This window comes from Octodon degus, unplaced genomic scaffold (assembly GCF_000260255.1).
Source record: "Octodon degus isolate 3935 unplaced genomic scaffold, OctDeg1.0 scaffold00040, whole genome shotgun sequence".
In the NCBI taxonomy this organism is placed as follows: domain Eukaryota; kingdom Metazoa; phylum Chordata; class Mammalia; order Rodentia; family Octodontidae; genus Octodon; species Octodon degus.
The window spans coordinates 4,379,879-4,398,594 of NW_004524616.1; the positions used below are offsets into that span (position 1 = coordinate 4,379,879).

At 44.7% G+C, this 18,716-nt stretch overlaps 1 protein-coding gene across 5 annotated transcripts in view; it reads right to left on the reverse strand.

Moving 5' to 3' along the window:
* Window positions 1–18,716, reverse strand: part of Sh3tc2 (SH3 domain and tetratricopeptide repeats 2) — a 74,883-nt gene that overhangs the window by 34,855 nt on the left and 21,312 nt on the right. For 3 of the 5 annotated variants that reach the window (XR_002821125.1, XM_004631277.2, XM_023715377.1), the window contains exons 7-12: window positions 18,260–18,333; window positions 15,963–16,158; window positions 6,394–6,527; window positions 3,230–3,271; window positions 1,416–3,107; window positions 1,129–1,309 (exon numbers count right to left, since the gene is read on the reverse strand). Coding sequence is in view for 4 of the 5 variants with exons in the window: in XM_004631277.2 (XP_004631334.1) it covers window positions 1,129–1,309; window positions 1,416–3,107; window positions 3,230–3,271; window positions 6,394–6,527; window positions 15,963–16,158; window positions 18,260–18,333 (2,319 nt within the window). In the remaining variant the exon portion in view is untranslated. The remainder of the gene's footprint in view (window positions 1–1,128; window positions 1,310–1,415; window positions 3,108–3,229; window positions 3,272–6,393; window positions 6,528–15,962; window positions 16,159–18,259; window positions 18,334–18,716) is intronic. The other 2 variants (XM_023715378.1, XM_023715379.1) reach the window with 1 other exon arrangement.

Below are 18,716 nucleotides of genomic sequence, written 5' to 3' on the forward strand. Positions count from 1 at the left end.
TAACAAAGCAAAGGGACACAGATGAATGTTCATTTTGTATCTGTGTATTCAAAGTGGTTAGGATAGATATATAGTTACATTCTTTTAATGAATAGAGGGATTTGTTCTAATGGTGTTTGTAAATAGGATATCATGTCTGCATCTTTTACAGCAATTAACCACTAGGAAGAATGTATGCAATGTATTAATTATTTAAACTCTCCTACCAATTTTCTTTGAAACTGTCTCATTGCTATTTGCTTCCCAATAAAATTATGGGAGAAAAAAGAAAAAAAAAGCCAATCACAAAACAAATACTGCCTTATTGTGTTATTGTATAATTGTGTCAATAAAATTTAAGATGAAAAAAATCAATATTATTTTACAATATTTTTTTCTAAGATCTACTATGTAAGTGGAAATAAACTTCACCTCATAATTTTACAATATTTTTTTCTAAGATCTACTATGTAGGTGGAAATAAACTTCACCTCACAATTTTGCATTTCATTCTAAAGGTAAGGCCCCAATTAAACCTTTTTTACCATGAAATTAGACACCCCTGCTTTGAGTGACTTGTGTGTATGTGTGTGTGCATGTCTAGTGGCAACTGTCTTCGGGTAATGAACACCTACGGAGTATAACTGCCACCTCTCTGAGTTGTGCATCCTCAGGCCTAGTCACGTGGTGGGTTGTTATGGAAACACAAAGCAACAGTGACATGGTTAACACGACTGGGCCCTTCTGTATTTCAAGCATATAGAATATTTTGCTGAGTTAACACACCTATAATATTCCAATAACGTAATTTAACAAAGCAAAGGGACACAGATGAATGTTCAAGCATTTTTTCAAGTGTTCCATGAGCTTCAACACATTCTTTCCTCACAATAACATGCTAAGATAGATGCCGTTATTGTCTGGCTTTGACTGATAAGAAAACTGAGGCCTGCAGAAATCAAATAAGTTGTCCAAGACCACACAGCTGACAAATAATGGGCAACACTGTGTGCCGGCTCTAGGGTCCGTGCTATCTCCCATGATGCGGCGCACGTACCATGTGCATGTAGACTTGGCAACCTCAGGGGAAGAACACACACTCTCTTAAACAAGGAATAGGCTTCGAGGACTACCCAAGGCCCAGCTCACCTGGCTGTGTTGAGGTTCCGGTAGAGCTGCCCGAGCGACTCCAGCAGGCTCCCCTCCATCTCCCGGTCCCTGAGTTGTTGAGCCAAGGCCAGCCAGTGTTCATGGTAGGTGATGCATGCCTCAGGATTTGGGGACACAGAGCTATAGAAATGGCAGAGGGATTTGGTGACCTGAAGCTGACCTGAACATAAAGTGGGGAAATGAATGAGATATCTTGAGACAGGACATGGGCAAAGCATGCACCAGCGCTTATCTCAAAAGCTCCCAGCAGCACGGGACATACTCACTCTTTAGGTGTCGATGCCTTAAGCCAAACAGCAGTGCAGTTTCATAACAAAGCTGGCCCTGGGCCAGCTGGCGTCCAGACACAAAGACTTGGGCTAGCCAGAGGAGCACCTGCACCAATTCCATATCTGTGTCCTTGCTGGTCTGGAGTTCAAAATACAGTCGGACTGCTTGCAGGAGATAGTCCTTGGCTGACTGGTGAGCCCTAAGGGTCAGGTGACCAAGATTGGCCATAGTTACTGCTTGGTTACGCACGTCTCCTGTCTCCTGAGCTCTGTACAAGGCCCGGAGATAGTTTCTGGCTGCCCTGCTCCCCTGGCCTTCATCTTGAAGTGCAATGCCCAGGAGATTATGGACCACTCCCCTCTGAGTGACACTGTCTGCCTCCTTCAGGGAGCATAACAGTGGCTCTAGGATCTCCAAAGCCTTCTTTGCTTGGCTTGCTAAGAGATAGGCCCATGCTAGACACAAGGAAGACTCAAAGGCCTCCTGCTCACCCAGTAGCTGCCCTAACACCAGGGCCTGACTCAGGTAGTAGATGGCACCATCAGGAGACCTGTATTGGAGGTACATTTTGGACAAGATGAGGCACAGGGCCCTCTGAGTGTTCCAGTCAGTCTGTTCTTCACAAGCAGCCAATGCCTGCCTGAGAGTTGGACAAGCTAGTGCAGAAACTTCACACCAGCTTGAGGAGGGGACATCCAGAAGCTTAGTGGTGTTCTGGAGGACCAGGTAAACCTGCCAAACTGGAAGAGGCATCCCATGGGCACTCTGGGTACTACAGTGCTGGACCGAGGCCACTGCAAGGTATGGAAGGTATTTTTTGTCATACAGAAAACTCAAGATGGTGGCTGTAGCATCAGAGGCAGAAGGGTGTCCAGAGAGGAGTTGCAGGCGCTCAGCAAAGGGCAGGACCTCCTCATGCCGGCCTAGGCTCAGGAGCAGTCGGACAGCCAGAAAGCAGGCTCTGGCCTCCAGCGGGCTGCTGCCCACCACAATCCCCTGGCGCAGCACATAGGCCACCACGTCAAGTTCATTCTTAGCACTGAACTCATGGTCAGGCAGGCAGGCCAGCAGGGCACCTGCCTTTTCCAGCAGGGCTGGCCCTTTATGCCTCAGCCTCTGCCTGAGGTAGATGGCAGCCAAATTGATATACAAAGCAGCAACCAGGGGTAGGTCCTCAAATGGCCCCTGGAGAATGTGGATGGCTTCCTCAAAGTACACCCTGGCCTGGGAGAGCTTGACTTTTCTGACACTCAGCCGACCCAGGAGGAAGCAGAGCCGTGCATGGGCCCAGGTCATGTGGCTCTTCTTGGCCAGCTTTCTTGAGGTCTCCAGGTAGGCCATGAGCTCATCCTCCTCAGAGAAGCAGTAAAAGGAAGATGTGAGGAAAGAGAAGGAGAAATCATAGAGGCTCTTGAAATGGTCAGTGTAACCTTCATGATCCAGAAAGGCCAATATGGGGGCAAAATTCTCAGCTTCCTCCTCATCCTGACTAGTGTGTAGGTCCATGAACAGTTCCGGGTCATCAAGGTCATCAGGCTCTGGCAGGTGATAGCTGTCTGAGGCAGCTGAGAGGAGCTCCTCCTCCAAGCTGGAGTCCTCAGAGCTGCTAGACCATCTGGATCCCACAGCCTGATGCTCCTCCCTGGCTGTGCCAGGCCTGGCCTCCTTGAAGCCTTCGGGCTGGGTTGCTGTAAAAAAGGCAGAGTTGGGCAACCCTGAGCACCTATAACTAAGGTGCCAGCTCCTGGGCAGAAGGTAGAGGTGCTGACCCAAAGGCCCAGAGATCAGGATCAGCAGGATTTCTACTCACCACTCAGGTCATTTGGAAGATTCTGGATGGATTCAAAACCACCTAGGTAGACAGGAAGTACAGAGCTGCTGTTAGGTTAGACTGAGCCACCACGTCAATGTCGCCAGGGGCCCAGGCCAGTGACTCTAGGAAGCTTTGTGGTATAGTTTTAGACCATCAGTTTTCATGAAGGGATGGGAAGCATTTGCCTTTTCAGCATGAGCTTGAGAGCTGCATGGCCTGTTTATCCCACACACTTTACAGCTGGGAAGTGAGGTAGAGTGACAGTCAAAGAATATCTGAAAACAGAATCTACCAAGAAGGACACATATGAGGGTTGATAAAATCTGAGGGCCCGAGAGACGCTGTGCCTAAATCTCTCCACAAGTTTACAACAGAACTGGGCTAGCCTCCTGGCACAGAGAACTGGGCGGCACGTGGCACAGGCTCCCTTTCCACATGCCCACATCCTCCCTCTTTTCTTCCACCATTCACTTCTCATCCATTCACTCAACAGATGTTGAAACACATGCAATGTGCCAGACACTAGCTTTCTGGAGGCTGCAAGACCGACGAGGGGCAGAGATGAATGGCGAAGAAGAGAAGGAGTAAAAATGTCCCTGAGGTCCCCAGCTTTGTCGCCTGATTCAATGGGAGGACAGGAAAGTCTTGAGTAGAGTTTTAGACATTGAGCTTAAGAGCTGTAGCTAGAGAATGGTCTGGAGGCCAGATTTAAGGTTCACAGTGGCTGACCAGGAGCTGACCAAAGTGCCAGGACCAATGGGGCTGCATGGGGGTGGCAGCATTTGGAAAGAAAGCAGAACAGAGGGAGTGGGAGATTTGCTAGTGAGCCTGGCGAACATCAACACTTCCCGGCAGAGAGCAGCTGGTGACAAGAAAACCACAATGGCAGAAAGAAAAGGGGGAGTCAGAGAAACCAAGTCTCCTAATGTCACAAAGTAAAAGAAGCTGCGCATGCTGACACACATCCGAAAGCCCAGTAACTGGAAGGATAGGGGTGCGGGGGGATCACAGGTTCAAGAGCAGCCTGGGCAATTTAGCAAGACCCTGTCTCAAAATAAAGAGCTAGGGGTGCAGTTCAGTGAACAGGCCCTGATAAGCTTAACTCCTAATATCACACATAAAAAAGTGAAACCATATTAAATAATGACACAAAGAAAATGCCCTGAGTTTGGCAATTAAGACATGAATTCCTGAGTGGACCAGGGACACTAGAGAGAAGACCCCAGCTCTTCCTCATGGAAAGGTAGCATCTGCCTGTGCGGCCCTATGCAGGCTTCAGAGAATTCTGAGGACCAGCAGCCTCTCATCAAGCCCAACCTTTTCCTCAGACTCTGCCGAAAGTTTCTTCTGTGATTGTCAGGGCAGATACTCAGCTGAAGAGGATGGGAGTCTTCCCAGCCAAAGATGGGCCAGCTGGAGAGCTCAGTGAGGAGAGCACTCCACACACCCAGGGCCCTCCACTGCTGAGGAGCCCATGCCAGTCTTACTGCAGCTTTCTCTCTCAGCAGCAAGTCACTGAGAGCACAAATCGTGCGTGAGTTACAAAATGAGAAGAAGAACTGGAGGCGCTCCTTCCTGGGGCATAGGCCTTGAGAGAGCTAGAGGTTGCCAGAAACATGGCCCCTGTCTGGGTCTCCCTCGTCCCAGGGCAGACTGCACAGCCATAAAACTCAGCCCATACCCGGCAGAGTGCACTCCTCTTGCACAACATGCTGCCCAGGGCCTGTTCTTAGATCCCTACCGATGAACCAGTAGACAGTTTATCCTTGCTCCAAATCTGCCACCCACTTCTGCCAATGTACATCCCAAGTATCCCTTCATTCTTAGATCTCCATTCCTGCCTAAGATCTCTGCCCCTACCTACCAGGCACTGTCCACAGCTTCAGCTTCCTGGCTCAGCCTCACAGAATGATCTGATCATAATTTTTTAAAAATCTCTGCTAGGGGCCACAGCAACCATTGAAAAAGAGTAGCCATGCCCTCCGCTATCCTATGGCCATGGGCCTCAACAAGGGCCACAAGGTGACTAAGAATGTGAGCAAACCGAGGCACAGCCACAGCCGCGGATGTCTCACCAAACACATCAAGTTCGTGCGGGACAAGATCCGGGAGGTGTGCGGCTTCACCCCCTACAAGCGGTGCGTCACGGAGCTGCTCAAGGTCTCCAAGGACAAGCATGCCCTCAAGTTCATCAAGAAAAGGGTAGGAACGCACATCCATGCCAAGAGGAAGCATGAGGAGCTGAGCAACGTGCTGGCTGCCATGAGGAAGGCAGCTGCCAAGAAGGACTGAGCCCCTCCAGAATAAAGCTTTGCAGAAAGTTTAAAAAATAAAATAAAATAAAAATCTCTGCTAGGGCTGAGAGCATTTGTCTAGGGTATGTGCTCCTCAAAAGACATCTTGTGCATGGAGAAAACTTTTACTTTCTAATCCTGCTCCTAAGAGCTGGCCTAGGGGCTTGCTATCCACAACCTCTGACTGTACCCATAACATGTGGGCCTTTTAATCTGATCACACAAGAGTGGAAACATCACCATCACCAAGGAGGAAGAGGACAAAGGATCCTTCTTCAACCACCATCAGAGAGTAGATGTAGTTCCCAACCCAGAGCAGTGGGTCTTTCTAACCATAAATGGCATGAGCATCATTCATTCATTCATTCATTCATTCATTCATTCATTCATTCACTCAGCTACTCATGCGTTGGGAAGTATGGTGAAATGGATTGTTGACTGGCAGTTCTCACTCTGGGTCAAGGATTCATTCACATGAGTCTCTGTTAAATGAGGGGAGAAGTCAACTCTTAGGGTCCTTCCAAGTTGTAACATTCTATGGCCCCACCTTTGCTATAGGTACCTGGTTCAAACCTGAAAGAACAAATTTCAGCCACAATTCAAAAGATAAGGTGGAAGGGCCACTTGTTGCACAGGCAAATTGGCTTCACCATACCTTCATAATTTCTAGGAAACATGTTCTGTTCAACCCCAGAATTATCTGAAATCTAAAGTGAAGTGCTATGGTCCAGGTAGTTAAATGTACAGTGCTCACAGCTTCAAACTCCTGAATGGAATTAGGAGTTAGAGATATTTTCTTTTTGGTTAGGGATGCTCTTAGGCTTGAGGAGCCTAGGGTTTTACTGGGGGTGGAGATCCAACACTCACTGAGGCGGTAGACAGACGCGATGTCAGTTTGAGCCAGCGTGTGGAGGAAGCTGGCACACGCAGCTTTTCTGTCGCTTGCCAGGGCCCACAGAGAGCATTTTTCATCATCACTGAAAAAGGCAGAGCTCTTGCTCCTGCGTTGGGGCAAAAGACAGAGCTAGGTGAGGATAAGGTTCCAGACTGCACCTTTTCGCTGCACAGTAGGGCATATTAAGAATAGAAAAATCATCGACTCACTTGCTGAAATCAGACTCCTCATCTTTCAGCTGCAAACAGTATTTTTACTGTCAAAGAAGAAGGGCTGGTAACACCTAACTCATGCACATAAAACTGATCTGTATCATTCCGAAGTAGAACAAAATGCAGATAAAAACATCGCTCCCACTAAAACTCCATTTTCCAAGAAAAACAAAGCCCCTCTTGATTCCTGCCCATCCTTTGCGGTCACCTGGCAACCGTTTATAACTGGAGAAATAAAACTGGTTACCTTAGATACAAAAGGAAAGGAATCATTAAAAGAAGTGTCTTTTTCCTTAGATTATTTCAACAGAAAGTTAGGGACAAGTGGCACAATCTAGAGGAACAATGAAGAAAGTTTCACGGTGACAAGAATTCCCAAGACTTGAAGGCACGTCCCAAAACAGCATTTTGTAGCCTTAACAGGGGAAAAGAACTGCTAAGGGGAAGAAAGTGGATCAGTTGGAAGGTTTAGGGTCAGAAGAAATCATTATAAATAAAACTGATTCTTATAGTTATCCTTCTGTGTAATCTAACTGTTAAAATGAATTTGCTTGCTGAAGATGTTATGGGCTTGTTAACTTGAATGGAATTTACCAAGACTCTGAAATCTAAAAGTGCCTTAGAAAGCATTTAGTCCAACATGTAGCAGAACATGCTTTCAGATCCCTTTCAATTCTAAACAGAATTGTTTTTAACCTCAGAACCTATTTATGAAAGAAAATTGCCTTGGAAATCCAACAGCTAACAACAGCTAGTACTTCTTGGGGATATATACATATTATTCTCTCGTGTAATTCCCATAACTGCCCTATGAGGCTGGTACTATTTTTATGCCCTTTGGGGAGATAAAGAAACAGAGGCACAGCAAAACGAAGTGGGTGTTTATGTACTACATCAAGAAATGAAAGCACTTCCTTACAGCTGAGGCCAGGAAAGGCCTAGCAAGGAGGTACTGTGGTCAGCCTCATGCCATTTGTCCCATAGCTCAGTGTGAGCACAGTGAAAACCAGTGATGGGGAACAAAACTTTTACAGTGCTGCTAAGATCACACCCTAACAGGTGGCAGAAGTGACACTAGAGGGAAGTCCCAATGTCTGCCCCAGATATGTACTAATACCCTCCACTCTGGCCCAATCTCTAGATTTTTCCCCCATACCATGAAAGCTTCCGGCCTCAAAACAGCATGCAATTGAAATCTACAACTAAACCCAGTTGGATATTTGCATATTTCCTTTGTGGAACCCTTAAATTTCACAAAGTATTCTGAAACATACTGCTTCATTTACTATCTGTTCCAATTCTACAATATAAGTTTTAAATCCATGTTTATAAATGAAGAAAATGGTTCAGAAAGGTCAGCGACATGTTCAGAATTTCACAGCTAGAAAGTAGTGAAACTGACGCTTTGTAGCTCTATATCCAGTGTCACAGAGCCAATTTGCTAAGGTCTTGACTTTCAGGTATTTAGAGAGTCCAAAAAGCTTGAAAACTACATTATGGATTCCAAACATGAAAACTGGGCTAGATAAGGAGAGTCACATGGGGAGAAGACACTCTCTCAGGCTTTCACAGAGAGCACATTGGCCAAGCAATGGCCGTGACTCATCCACATGGCTGTACTGACAAAGGTTCTACAATCTGAGGTACAGGATCTCAGGACAAATCCCGAGGGCATTTCACTGACCTTCTCAGACCAAAAAGCTACAACTCTTGTTGCATAGGTCCTGCTTTACCTTGGTCTTAACCATCCAGTAGAAAAGTATGAAGTCGAAATATAAGAAATAAAGCCATGCTGTTAAGTTGAGCTGTGGGGGACTCAGGTCAATAATTTCTGACATTGCCAGTTAAACAGAAGACCCAATGCTATTATGGGCTACTGGACTCTTTTAAAATATTTTGCTGAGTTTACACACCTATGATATTCAATAACGGAACTTAGAAAAAATGGGGTATACCGATGAATGTCCATTTTGTATCTGTGTATTCAAAGAGGTTGGGATAGATATATAGTTGCATTCTCTTAATGAATAGAATGATTTGTTCTAATGGTGTTTGTAAATAGGATCACAAGTCCGCATCTTGTACAGCAATTAACCACTAAGAAGAATATATGCAGTGTATTATTTGTTGAAACTGTACTTCCGATTTGATTTGAAACTGTCTCATTGCTATCTGTTTATCAATAAAACTTTGAAAAAAAAAAAAAGAAAACTGGGCTAGAGAGCTGTGACAAGGATTCTGGCATGCTGGCAGGTGATAGAGTTCCAAAAGGCTACTCTCCCATACACACACACATGCACACACACATATATGCATGCACACACATGCACACATGCATGCACACAAAAATTGGATAACATGTAACAAAGATAAATATTCTAACACATGCTTAAACTCTAAATAAAGGAAAGAAAATACATGAGATACGGAAACAAAAGTGGAAGCCAAACCCAGATTGGTGGGGAAGAACAGGTATCCCTAGAAGTTTTAGAGGGTCTAAAACTAGAGCCGGGGCCAGGGAGATATCTCAGTGGAATAAGTGCTTGCGTGGCCAAGTGCAAGGTCCTGAGTTCAATCCCTGGTACCACCAAAAAAAAAAAAAAAAGTTTTAGCTGAGACACTTGCCCTCAGAACTGGGTTTCACCTTGCAGTGACCCCTCAGGAATAGGAGATGGCCTGTGTGAGGCAGGGAGCTGGATTAAGCTCCCTTCATGAAGCCTGGAGTCTAGAGAGGTAGTGGTTTTTCTTAAAGGGCTGCTTGCAAATTATCTTACCACGCACCACGAAGTTGTTTTTCATCTATATAAGTATCTAGGAAAAAACCAAGCACGTGCCCACTCCATGGGAAGGTGGGGATCTGAAGTTACGTGCACAGTGTAGGCACCACGTTCAGAGAACTTCACATTATAAATCAGTCCCAGAGATAGGCCTGGTGCTGCACACCTGTAATCCCAGCACTCTAGGAGCTGGAGCAGGAAGACTGCAAGTTGCAGCCCAGTCTGGATGACTTAGTAAGACCCCTGCATCAAAGATAAAAAGGGATTCGGGATGCACCTCAAAGGCCCTGCACTCAAATATATATATATATATATATATATATATATATATATATATATATATGTCACAAGCTTCTAACATTCTGGAAGAAGCAAATAGAAAGCCTACTCTGTGGCAGGTCTCCTTCAGTCCAGAATTGGTGCAATATCTTCCTTGTAAAACTTGAAACTTCATTCATATAGCAAAACATACAAACCAAAAACACAAATTAAGAAAAGAAACCACTCATTAAAAAATCCAGCAGATGCACAAGCCAGTAAATTAATATAAAACTAGTAGTGACAATAATCTGAAAAACAAGCATGATTAAAACAATGAAATAAAAAGAAAAAATAGAACATACAATGAAAAGATGACATGCTGCAAGAGGAAATAGCCACACATCAAAAAAAAAAAAAGAAAAGAAAGAAAATACAAATTCTAGAAATGGAAAATAAAGCCATGGAAATTAAGGGGAAGGTGAAGCCACAAGTTTAGTCAGAGCAGGTGAGAGAGTTAGTGAAGTGAAGATCCTTCTGAGGAAATCAGAATGTGACCCAGAGTGACCAAATCATGAACAATCGGAAGAACTTATTAAGCAAAGTTAAGGATAGAATATGTCCAACATACCTCTGACAGGAATTCCAGAAGAGAGACTAAAAGGGTAAGAGAAAGGCAGTATTCAGAAGAGAACGAGAATTTTCCAGAATTGAAGAAAGACAGGAATCTTCAGACTGAGGAAGCACACCAAGCCCTGAGCAAGATAAATAAAAAAACAGTGCCATTGTTAGCAGGATGCCAGCTCTTCAGGTGACAGGTCTCTGCAAGTCGTCTGGCTCTCCTAGCTCTGCTTTCAGTGTTCAGATTGCTTAACTGTTCGATTCATGGTGGAAAAGACTTAAATATAATGATAAAAACAAACTAATGAAGTAAAAAAATAGAAAACAATCCAATGAAATGTTTTAATTAATGAAATCATTTTAAAAATAAATTCTTTGAAAAAATTAATATTATAGACAAATATAAAATCCTGGCAAAATAGGCTTGCTTCCCCCACACCCTTTGGTACTGGAAATCAAACTGACAACCTCACACTTGCCAGGCGGGCAACTATGCTCCTGAGCCATATCCCCAGCCCAGCTTTGTTATTTTATACTAAAAGTTATCTTTTCTCACAGCCTGAAGATGTTATTATATACCTAGCTGGTTTTGTTTTTGTTTTGTTTTGTTTTGTTTTGTTCGGTACGGGGATCAGACTCAGGACCTTATGCTTGCCAGACAAGCACTCATGCTACTGAGCTATCTCCCCATCCTCCAGCTAAATTATTCAAGTGTATATTTTAAATAACATTTCCTTAAAACAAACAAGCTCTAAATACTGTATTTACAATTCACAGGTCTTCACTGAAATATGTAATTACCATAAAATTAGAAAGAAAGAGGTGGGTAATTTGCTATAAAAATACAATACTATATCACATCTAGATGTTATAATTGTAAAACATCAATGAAAAAGAAAAAAAAGTAAGATGATACTGCGAACCTGCAAAGAAAAACTAACAGCAAAATCCTCATCAGTGAAAATAGATGTTGTCATAAGAAATAAAATTACAAAGAAGACACAGAGAAACAATATGGAGAATAAAAGAGATAGAGTAAAAGAATTTTAAAACTTTTAACACTATTAAATATTAAGTTTTCACCTAGGTTACTTTTTTCTGCTTTTGAGTGCCCCAATCACTCTTGCTTATTTTTATTTTTTTTAATATTTATTTATTTATTTATTTTGTGTGTGTGTGGCCAGCTCAGCCCACCAGGGGGCGGGGCTGGCTGGTATGTGGTGCTGGGGGATTGAACCATGGTCGTGGTCCTGTGCTTTGCTTAGCTTAGCTTGTTCTAAGTAGGTGCTTTAGACACTGAGCCATCTCACCAGCCCCCTTGCTTATTTTTAATTTAGATCTTTAAGTGTACAAATTTCTTTTTTTTTTTTTTTAAAGGTATTTAGGACAGGGTCTACAGTGTCTCACTACGTAGTCAGACTCGTAGGACTTCTCCTGTTTTCAGTCTCCCAAGCCCTGGGATTACAAGTGCGCTCCACCACGCCCAGTCTGAATCGCACTCTCAGCATGCCCCAGTGGTGGGGACAACACTGCACGCCAGGGGTCAAACTCTGGCTGCTGTAAGTGTACAAATTTCTTTCAAGTAACATTTTATTAAAATGTACTATATCTATGATAATGTGAATAAATTTAAATTTACAGTGTTAGCCAAAATAGCCCATTATGAAAGAAATATATACAATTTTAAATACATAAAAACCATAGTTTTCTGTTTATAAACAAAAGAAACTCTTTAATATGTATCAGAATAAGGATTAGAAAGATACATGCCAACTTTTCCTAGCATTTGCCTCTGGAGGGGAAATTAAGATGGGGTAAAAAGGGCTGGCCTAATAGCTCAGTGGATTAAAGCACCTACTTAGGCAGACGCAGGGGCTGGGAGTTTGATTCCCGGCCTGCCGTGCCAGCCCCGCCCCCGGGGTGCGCTGAGAAGGCAAAAGAGACTGGGCGAGGTGGCGCAGGCCTGTAATCCCAGCGCTTGGGAGGCTGAAAACAGGAAGAATCACTACAAGTAAGACCCTGTAGATCTTGTACTAAATACAAAAAAAAAAAAAAAAAAAAAATCAGGTAAAAAGCAAGAAAGGATAAAAAGGCATCTTCAATTTTATACACTTCAATTATAGCCAAATTCTGTTTTCCCTCTTAAAACACAGACACACACACACACACACACACACACACACACACAATTTTTAAACATAAAAAGGAAGGGTATGTTGCGCCATCACCCTCAAAATCTCCGAGACCCTCGAAGTCATGCAGGCTAAACCCAAGCAGCACTACCCCTATTTGCACAAAATGCTTTCTGCAAGTTTTAGGAACTAGTCTTGCAGCTGCTGCTGCAAAGCAGTTGGTGTTCGACTAGGAACTTGCTGTTCAAATCTGTGCCAAAGGGATCATCGATTTCCTCCTTGGGCAAGACCTTCCCACGTGGTGCCAAGCGCAGGCTAAATCGGCTGCAGAGAGCAGTCTCTGGAGAAGTTCCACTCGATACCGTGGGTGTAGCTTTGAAGGCACGCCCGCATGTGCACACACGCCTACACGTGTTCACACTCGCACACTTCTTGGCAGAATGTATCAGCACGGGGAGAGAACTCCTTCAAAGAGAGTAGACTTCAGCAAATACTGAGGTCTTCCTCAGAAACCCAAGAACAAAGGAACACAGACACAGAGCGACACCCAGCGGCCAGTCATGGGCGCAGTGCACAGGAACAGAGCCCAGCACGTGGGAACCGGCCTGCTCCGCTCCTAAGTTGGCGCTGTGTAAGGACATCCACATCCAGAAGGTGCCTGGGAGGCTACACCAGGACCCTGGTCCCTCCTTCTCCTGTGTCCTCCCCTCCCTGCCCACTGGCTCCTTCCTGTTCGTTACCAACTCTACAGGCCCTGGCGCACTGGGTCCCGCAGCCAAGGACGATGGATGCCACAGCTGATAGAGAAATGCAGTGACTTTGTTCTTAGTGTAAGAATGAAGATTGTGAAACTAAGCAATTAAAGCATGATGGCTACATTGATTTAATGGTACTGAGTTTTGTTACTTGGAACAATTTGTGAGGTGCCAAAGTCCAAATATTACAAGCTTTCTATTTAAAATATACCATGAGCTGGCCAAATAGCTCAGCAGATTAAAGTGCCTGCAAGCAGGCACAGGGGCTCGGGCTTCAATCCCCCTGGCCTTCAGTGCCAGCCCTGCACCCAGGGCATGCTGAGACAGCAATTGAGACTGGGCATGGGGTCGTGCACCTGTAATCCCAGGTCTTGGGAGGCTGTAAACAGGCGGATCACTACGAATCCAATCTAATAGCGAGACCCTGAACACCCTGTAGACCCTTCCCTAAAATACCAAAAAAAAAAAAAAAAAAAAAAAAAAAAAGAAAAACAAATAAATAAAATATGCCAATCACATCTGATTGAAGAAAGAAAAGTCTACACATAATTATAAACTCTAACCTACACATAATTATAAACTGTAACACCCTCTCTAATACTCTTTTAAAGCCAAGTGTTGAACACTCACAAGGATGACAAGAATGGAATCAGAGCCAAGCTATATTGACACGCTTGTGCCAGCCCAATTCCAAGTGTTTCATTTGATCAGCTCATCTACACTCGGGACAATCCTCGTGGGCAGATAGAATATTATACACATTACAGATAAGACAGCAGAGGTGCAGAGGGACCTCAATGTGCCCAAAGGCGTACGGCTGCTAAGCCAATGAACATACAGGATGCACTCACACCGTCACAAATGTTTTGGGGGCAATCTAGGCCCAGAAGTCTGCAAACCATTAAGCTATGCTTTCGGGGGGGAGAGGGGGGGAAGCTATGCTTTCTGCCACGACCTTCTAAAGGACAAGCCTTTCCTCAGGAGGCCCTGCTTTACCCACTGAGCCAGTGGCCATGCTAACTGCTGTGTTCACTCTTCCTGTGCTCCGGAATGGTTCCTCCCTACCAACGCTCTTTTCTGCCTGTACTTTCTTCCTTTCACCAGAACTTCCATTGCAGGACCTGTGCATTTAACATGAAGACTCTGGGCTTCCAGACCCATCATTCCTGGGTCCTCACTTCTACTGCAATAAAATAAGGGCCTCTGGTTCTCACCTTGATAGCCACAGCCTTTCCTAGAGAGCTCGAATAGATAGCACAGCCCAGGCTCCACTCAGACCAGTAAGGTAAGAGCGTCTGGGGCATAACTCAGCTCTCCACATCTGCAAGACTCCCAGAATCTTTATCTTCCAACAGCAGCCTCTGCCCTCTGTTCCTGCTCCTGCTCCTGCTCCTGCCCTCCCCACCCCCATCCTCCTTCTCCTCTTCCTCCTAGGTGCTGCCCCTAACCTCCCCACTGGTCCCCAGTCTCCAGCAGCCACTTCTCCCCCACCAATACCTGTCTCACCCAAGCCAGCTTTGACTTCCCAGAGAAAAGCCCAACTATAACTTCTCTGCCTGGCTCAGACACACTCTGGGGCTCTCACTCTCTGCAAGGTGGAGGACAGGCCCTGCACAGCACTCCCTGTCTTCTACACCAGGGAAGGTCCCACTCTGGCTCTGCTGCACCCATGCCTCCCAAAACCTCCCTCCCAGGGACATGAGTCACTTCCTCAGAGGTTCTCACTTTCCTTCTTATATCTGTCAAAACATCTTACATTGTGCAAAACTTAACTCAAATATCACCTTTGGTGAAAGTTCTCTCATACTCTTTCCTGCCTTCCTTCATGTCCCCATAGCCCTCCATACCTCTCCAGGAGCTCAGGAGTGGTCTTCCTGTTTTGTGGAAGCTGACTTCCCATCTGCACAGGAAAGATGGCCCTCTGCCTCCTCTCCTCATGAAGAATAAGGCATAGAGGGAGCTTCTAGGCCTTAACCCATGCCTCACTGAGTCTTTCCCATAGGAAGAGGAATTTTAATCCAAATGTTGAGTGCCTTAGCTATTCCTTGGGCCACATCTTCTCAGTATGTCTTACTATGTGGAGCCAACTCTGTGCTTCCCCTCATGCTTTCTAGACCCAGGCTTTCACCTATCTCCTATCCACGCAGGAAGCTCACCCCAGAGGGGCTGCACAACACTGTAATTCACCTTCCTATGACAGAAAGTATGGGTGGAGCAAGCTGGCACCTGCCACTGGGTTCAGACAATGGGACTGCTCCTCACAATTAGCTTCCTAGATTTAGGGAAAGAAAAGACAAAAGATGCACTCTGCTCTCCTGACCCATCCTGACCTCCCACACTCAATGCTTAGCAACAGTAGCAAACCTGTAGCCTGCATGGAAACTATCTTTCTGAGCAACTCGGGAGGGGACTGTCCATGAACCAAGTTGGTAATCTATTACTCCTGGTGTTTCCATCCCTTGATGAGGCCTTTGGTTGGACAGGAAGAATGATGAGATCCAAGTATCAAAGACACACCTTGTGCCAAACAGAAGGCCCTTTTCTTGGGGCTGTGTTTCTGTCTCTGCACAGAGGAAACTTTCAATGACCCACTGTTAAGTGAACCAAACTGACTCATTCTCTAGCCACCCACACCTCCTCCCTCCCATTCTATGTGCCTAGGCTGCCATTCCTTGGCTTGGCATTCCTGAACCATGCTCAAGTACAGTGCATGTGCACCGCTCTCAAAGGGAAGGAAGCCCTGGAAGGGCAGCCCAGCTGCAGGACAGAATCACTGCCATACTCACATTGGGGAGTAGGAATCGGGATCTATGTTCCTGGTGGGGACAAAGCCCACTGTTCCTGAGCTCACTGACTTCCCAATGAACCACTGAAGTCCAGGAATGACAAAGCCAATGATCTCGATGCTTTCTCCCTGGCGGAAACTCAGTTCATCCTTTTCTTCCTGCTCATAATCCCTCGAGGCCTTACATCTTCCTCTGCCTGTGGGAAACAGCACACAGGTCAAATGCAGACAGCATCATCAACTGAGCCTTCCCCTACCTGCCAATGTGGTGCAGACTGAGGGGACCCCAGACTTCAAATACTAAAGACCAGTGAAATTCCCTGCTGACCTGAAAACACAAATCATCTGGAATGGGACAGAGTAACTGGCTTCTCATTTTGCCAAAGCAGGACATTCAAAACAGAGGAACTCAAATCATCATTTGTAACAGAAAAGATGCTTAAAGCCTAAGAAAGATATTCTCAGAATGCAAGGTATGTCCAAAAATTTAATAAATGAAGCTCATGTAAAACTGGAAAGCTCAGTATTTTACTAGTTTGATTTTGCCACTGTCGTGTGGACACTTGGTCCTGGGTGGTACAAATCCGCAGACCAGCACATGAGAATGAGTCATTCACCACAAGGTCCCCCCAGATCTGTCCACCTGCCTTTGGCCAGTGTGACCTTCAGCCTCCCCAGCTGTACCATGGATGTAATGAGAATGAAAGTCTGATATTCATAAATATTAAAAGGAACCAAAGAGACAAAATGCACAATGCCCAAAACCTACTCCCTCTCGACAGAGGGTGCAGAATGGAAGCTGCTGATGCTCCAAAGAGATCTGAAACTCTGATCTATCTACAGTAAGTCTGCAGTGTAAGAAGTGGCCACTAGAAGTGACATTGTTAACGTTCTGTGTAGTTTACAATGCATAGATATCCCTGTTCTCAGATCTCCCAATCTCCCTTGCAGGCAGGCAGCCAGCCATCAAAATGCTCTTCATATAGATTAGGAGGCGGGAGAACCACTAAGAGTTGGCTCAAGGAGTCTGTAGGCAGCAAAGCTGAATCCTGAACTTAGGTCATCTGATTGCTGATAAGCTCTCTGACCTCTAATTCTGTGCTGGTGCCTTTTACGTGCCTTTGTTTCCATATTTACTTTTGTTCCTTTGCTCATACTTCTGGTTCAATTTTTTCCAAAAATTTTTACCAAATTCCTCTCAGTTATATCTGCATGATCAGAAATTCCCACTGTTTCACAGGTAAGGGATTCAGCACATGTCAGAAATCTACAGTGAGAGGATCAATACTATGAGATTTTCAGATCTCTTGGTGAGATTTAAAATTGATTTTACTACATCATCTTACTAATGAGGAAGTCCTGGCATAGTGAGGGCCGGGGGATGGCCGAGGTCACACAAGTTTTATGTTGTGGAGGCCTCACTTGAACCAAGAACAGGCTTCAAAGCCCCTGTTCCTAACTATAAGGCTACATCTCCTCAGAAAGTGAAATATCTTATGAACAGTCAGTTATTGTTAGTTCTAATGTCTGGGTCCCATAATTTCTTCCAGTTCTTTTGTAAAACAATGTCATTTGAACATTGAACTGGCAAAATTACATTTTTTTTAAAGGAAAGATGGTAAGGGTTATAATAAGGGAATATATATTCTAGATACTTTACTATCCAGTAGATACACACAGTTACAGACATGTGTGCATATGTACTACATATACATTCAGATGGAAAACACCTCCATATATGCATGCATGTACATGAATATATACATATATATGTGTGTGTATAAATTTCACTCATCTGGTGAAAAATCTTCCTGCTTGGTCTTGTGTTCGGTATTCACATTCTCCCTAACTTCAAATCTAATTTCCCAGTTCTTTAAGGGAAATCAAAAATATTTGACCAGGCAGCCTGGTCAAAATATTTAAAACAGGCAGACTACAGGCCACATTTAGCTCACAAAATGCTTGATTTGGCCCACCCTGGGCTTTTTTTTTTCCCCACCTATCTTTAAATTCCTGCCATCCCTGCCACAGCCCCAAGCCCTCCCGCAGGGCCCTGCACTCATCTGTGTGCCCTGCCTGCCCCTGCAGACCTGCATCTGCAGCCCTGGACTAGACTAAGGCCTCTCAGTTCACAGGCAAGGAAACACATGTGTGCAGACAGCAAATGACTTCCCTAAATCCAGTCAGTGGCAGAGGCATTGCAGGAATTCCCATCCACTGACTCCAAGTCTGCAGGCAAATTAGGAGGTACAACAACATTATCTCCCTCATAATACTCCATTTTCAACTCAGCCATACCAATCTGATAAGAGCCTGTCCAATCCCTCTTCCTGGAAAGGCCACAGCTTCCTGGATAATTCTTTAGGAACCATCTGCCAGTGGAAACATGGAGTTTACAAACATGAATTTCAGCAACTTAGAACAATGCAAACAGTCCATTAAAAAATGACAATGACATTGGATGATTTACAATAAGTATTTATTGAGCTTATTTTATCGATATCAAAACTTGTTGAAAACTTACTTTGTACCACACTGTGAAAAAGAGAGGAGTTCAATAGACCTTGGACGTTTGCTGGCTCTGCCATTAGTCTGTCAGTTAAATAACCAACAAAGGGTCCCGATCTATGCTCATCATCAGAGTCTCGGCCAGCACAGAGCACAGGGGCTGGCTGGGGTAATGTTCACTGGCATTCTACATGTTTGAATTTACAAAATCTTCCCATAGGAATTCTCAAACTTCAGTTAAAAAAAA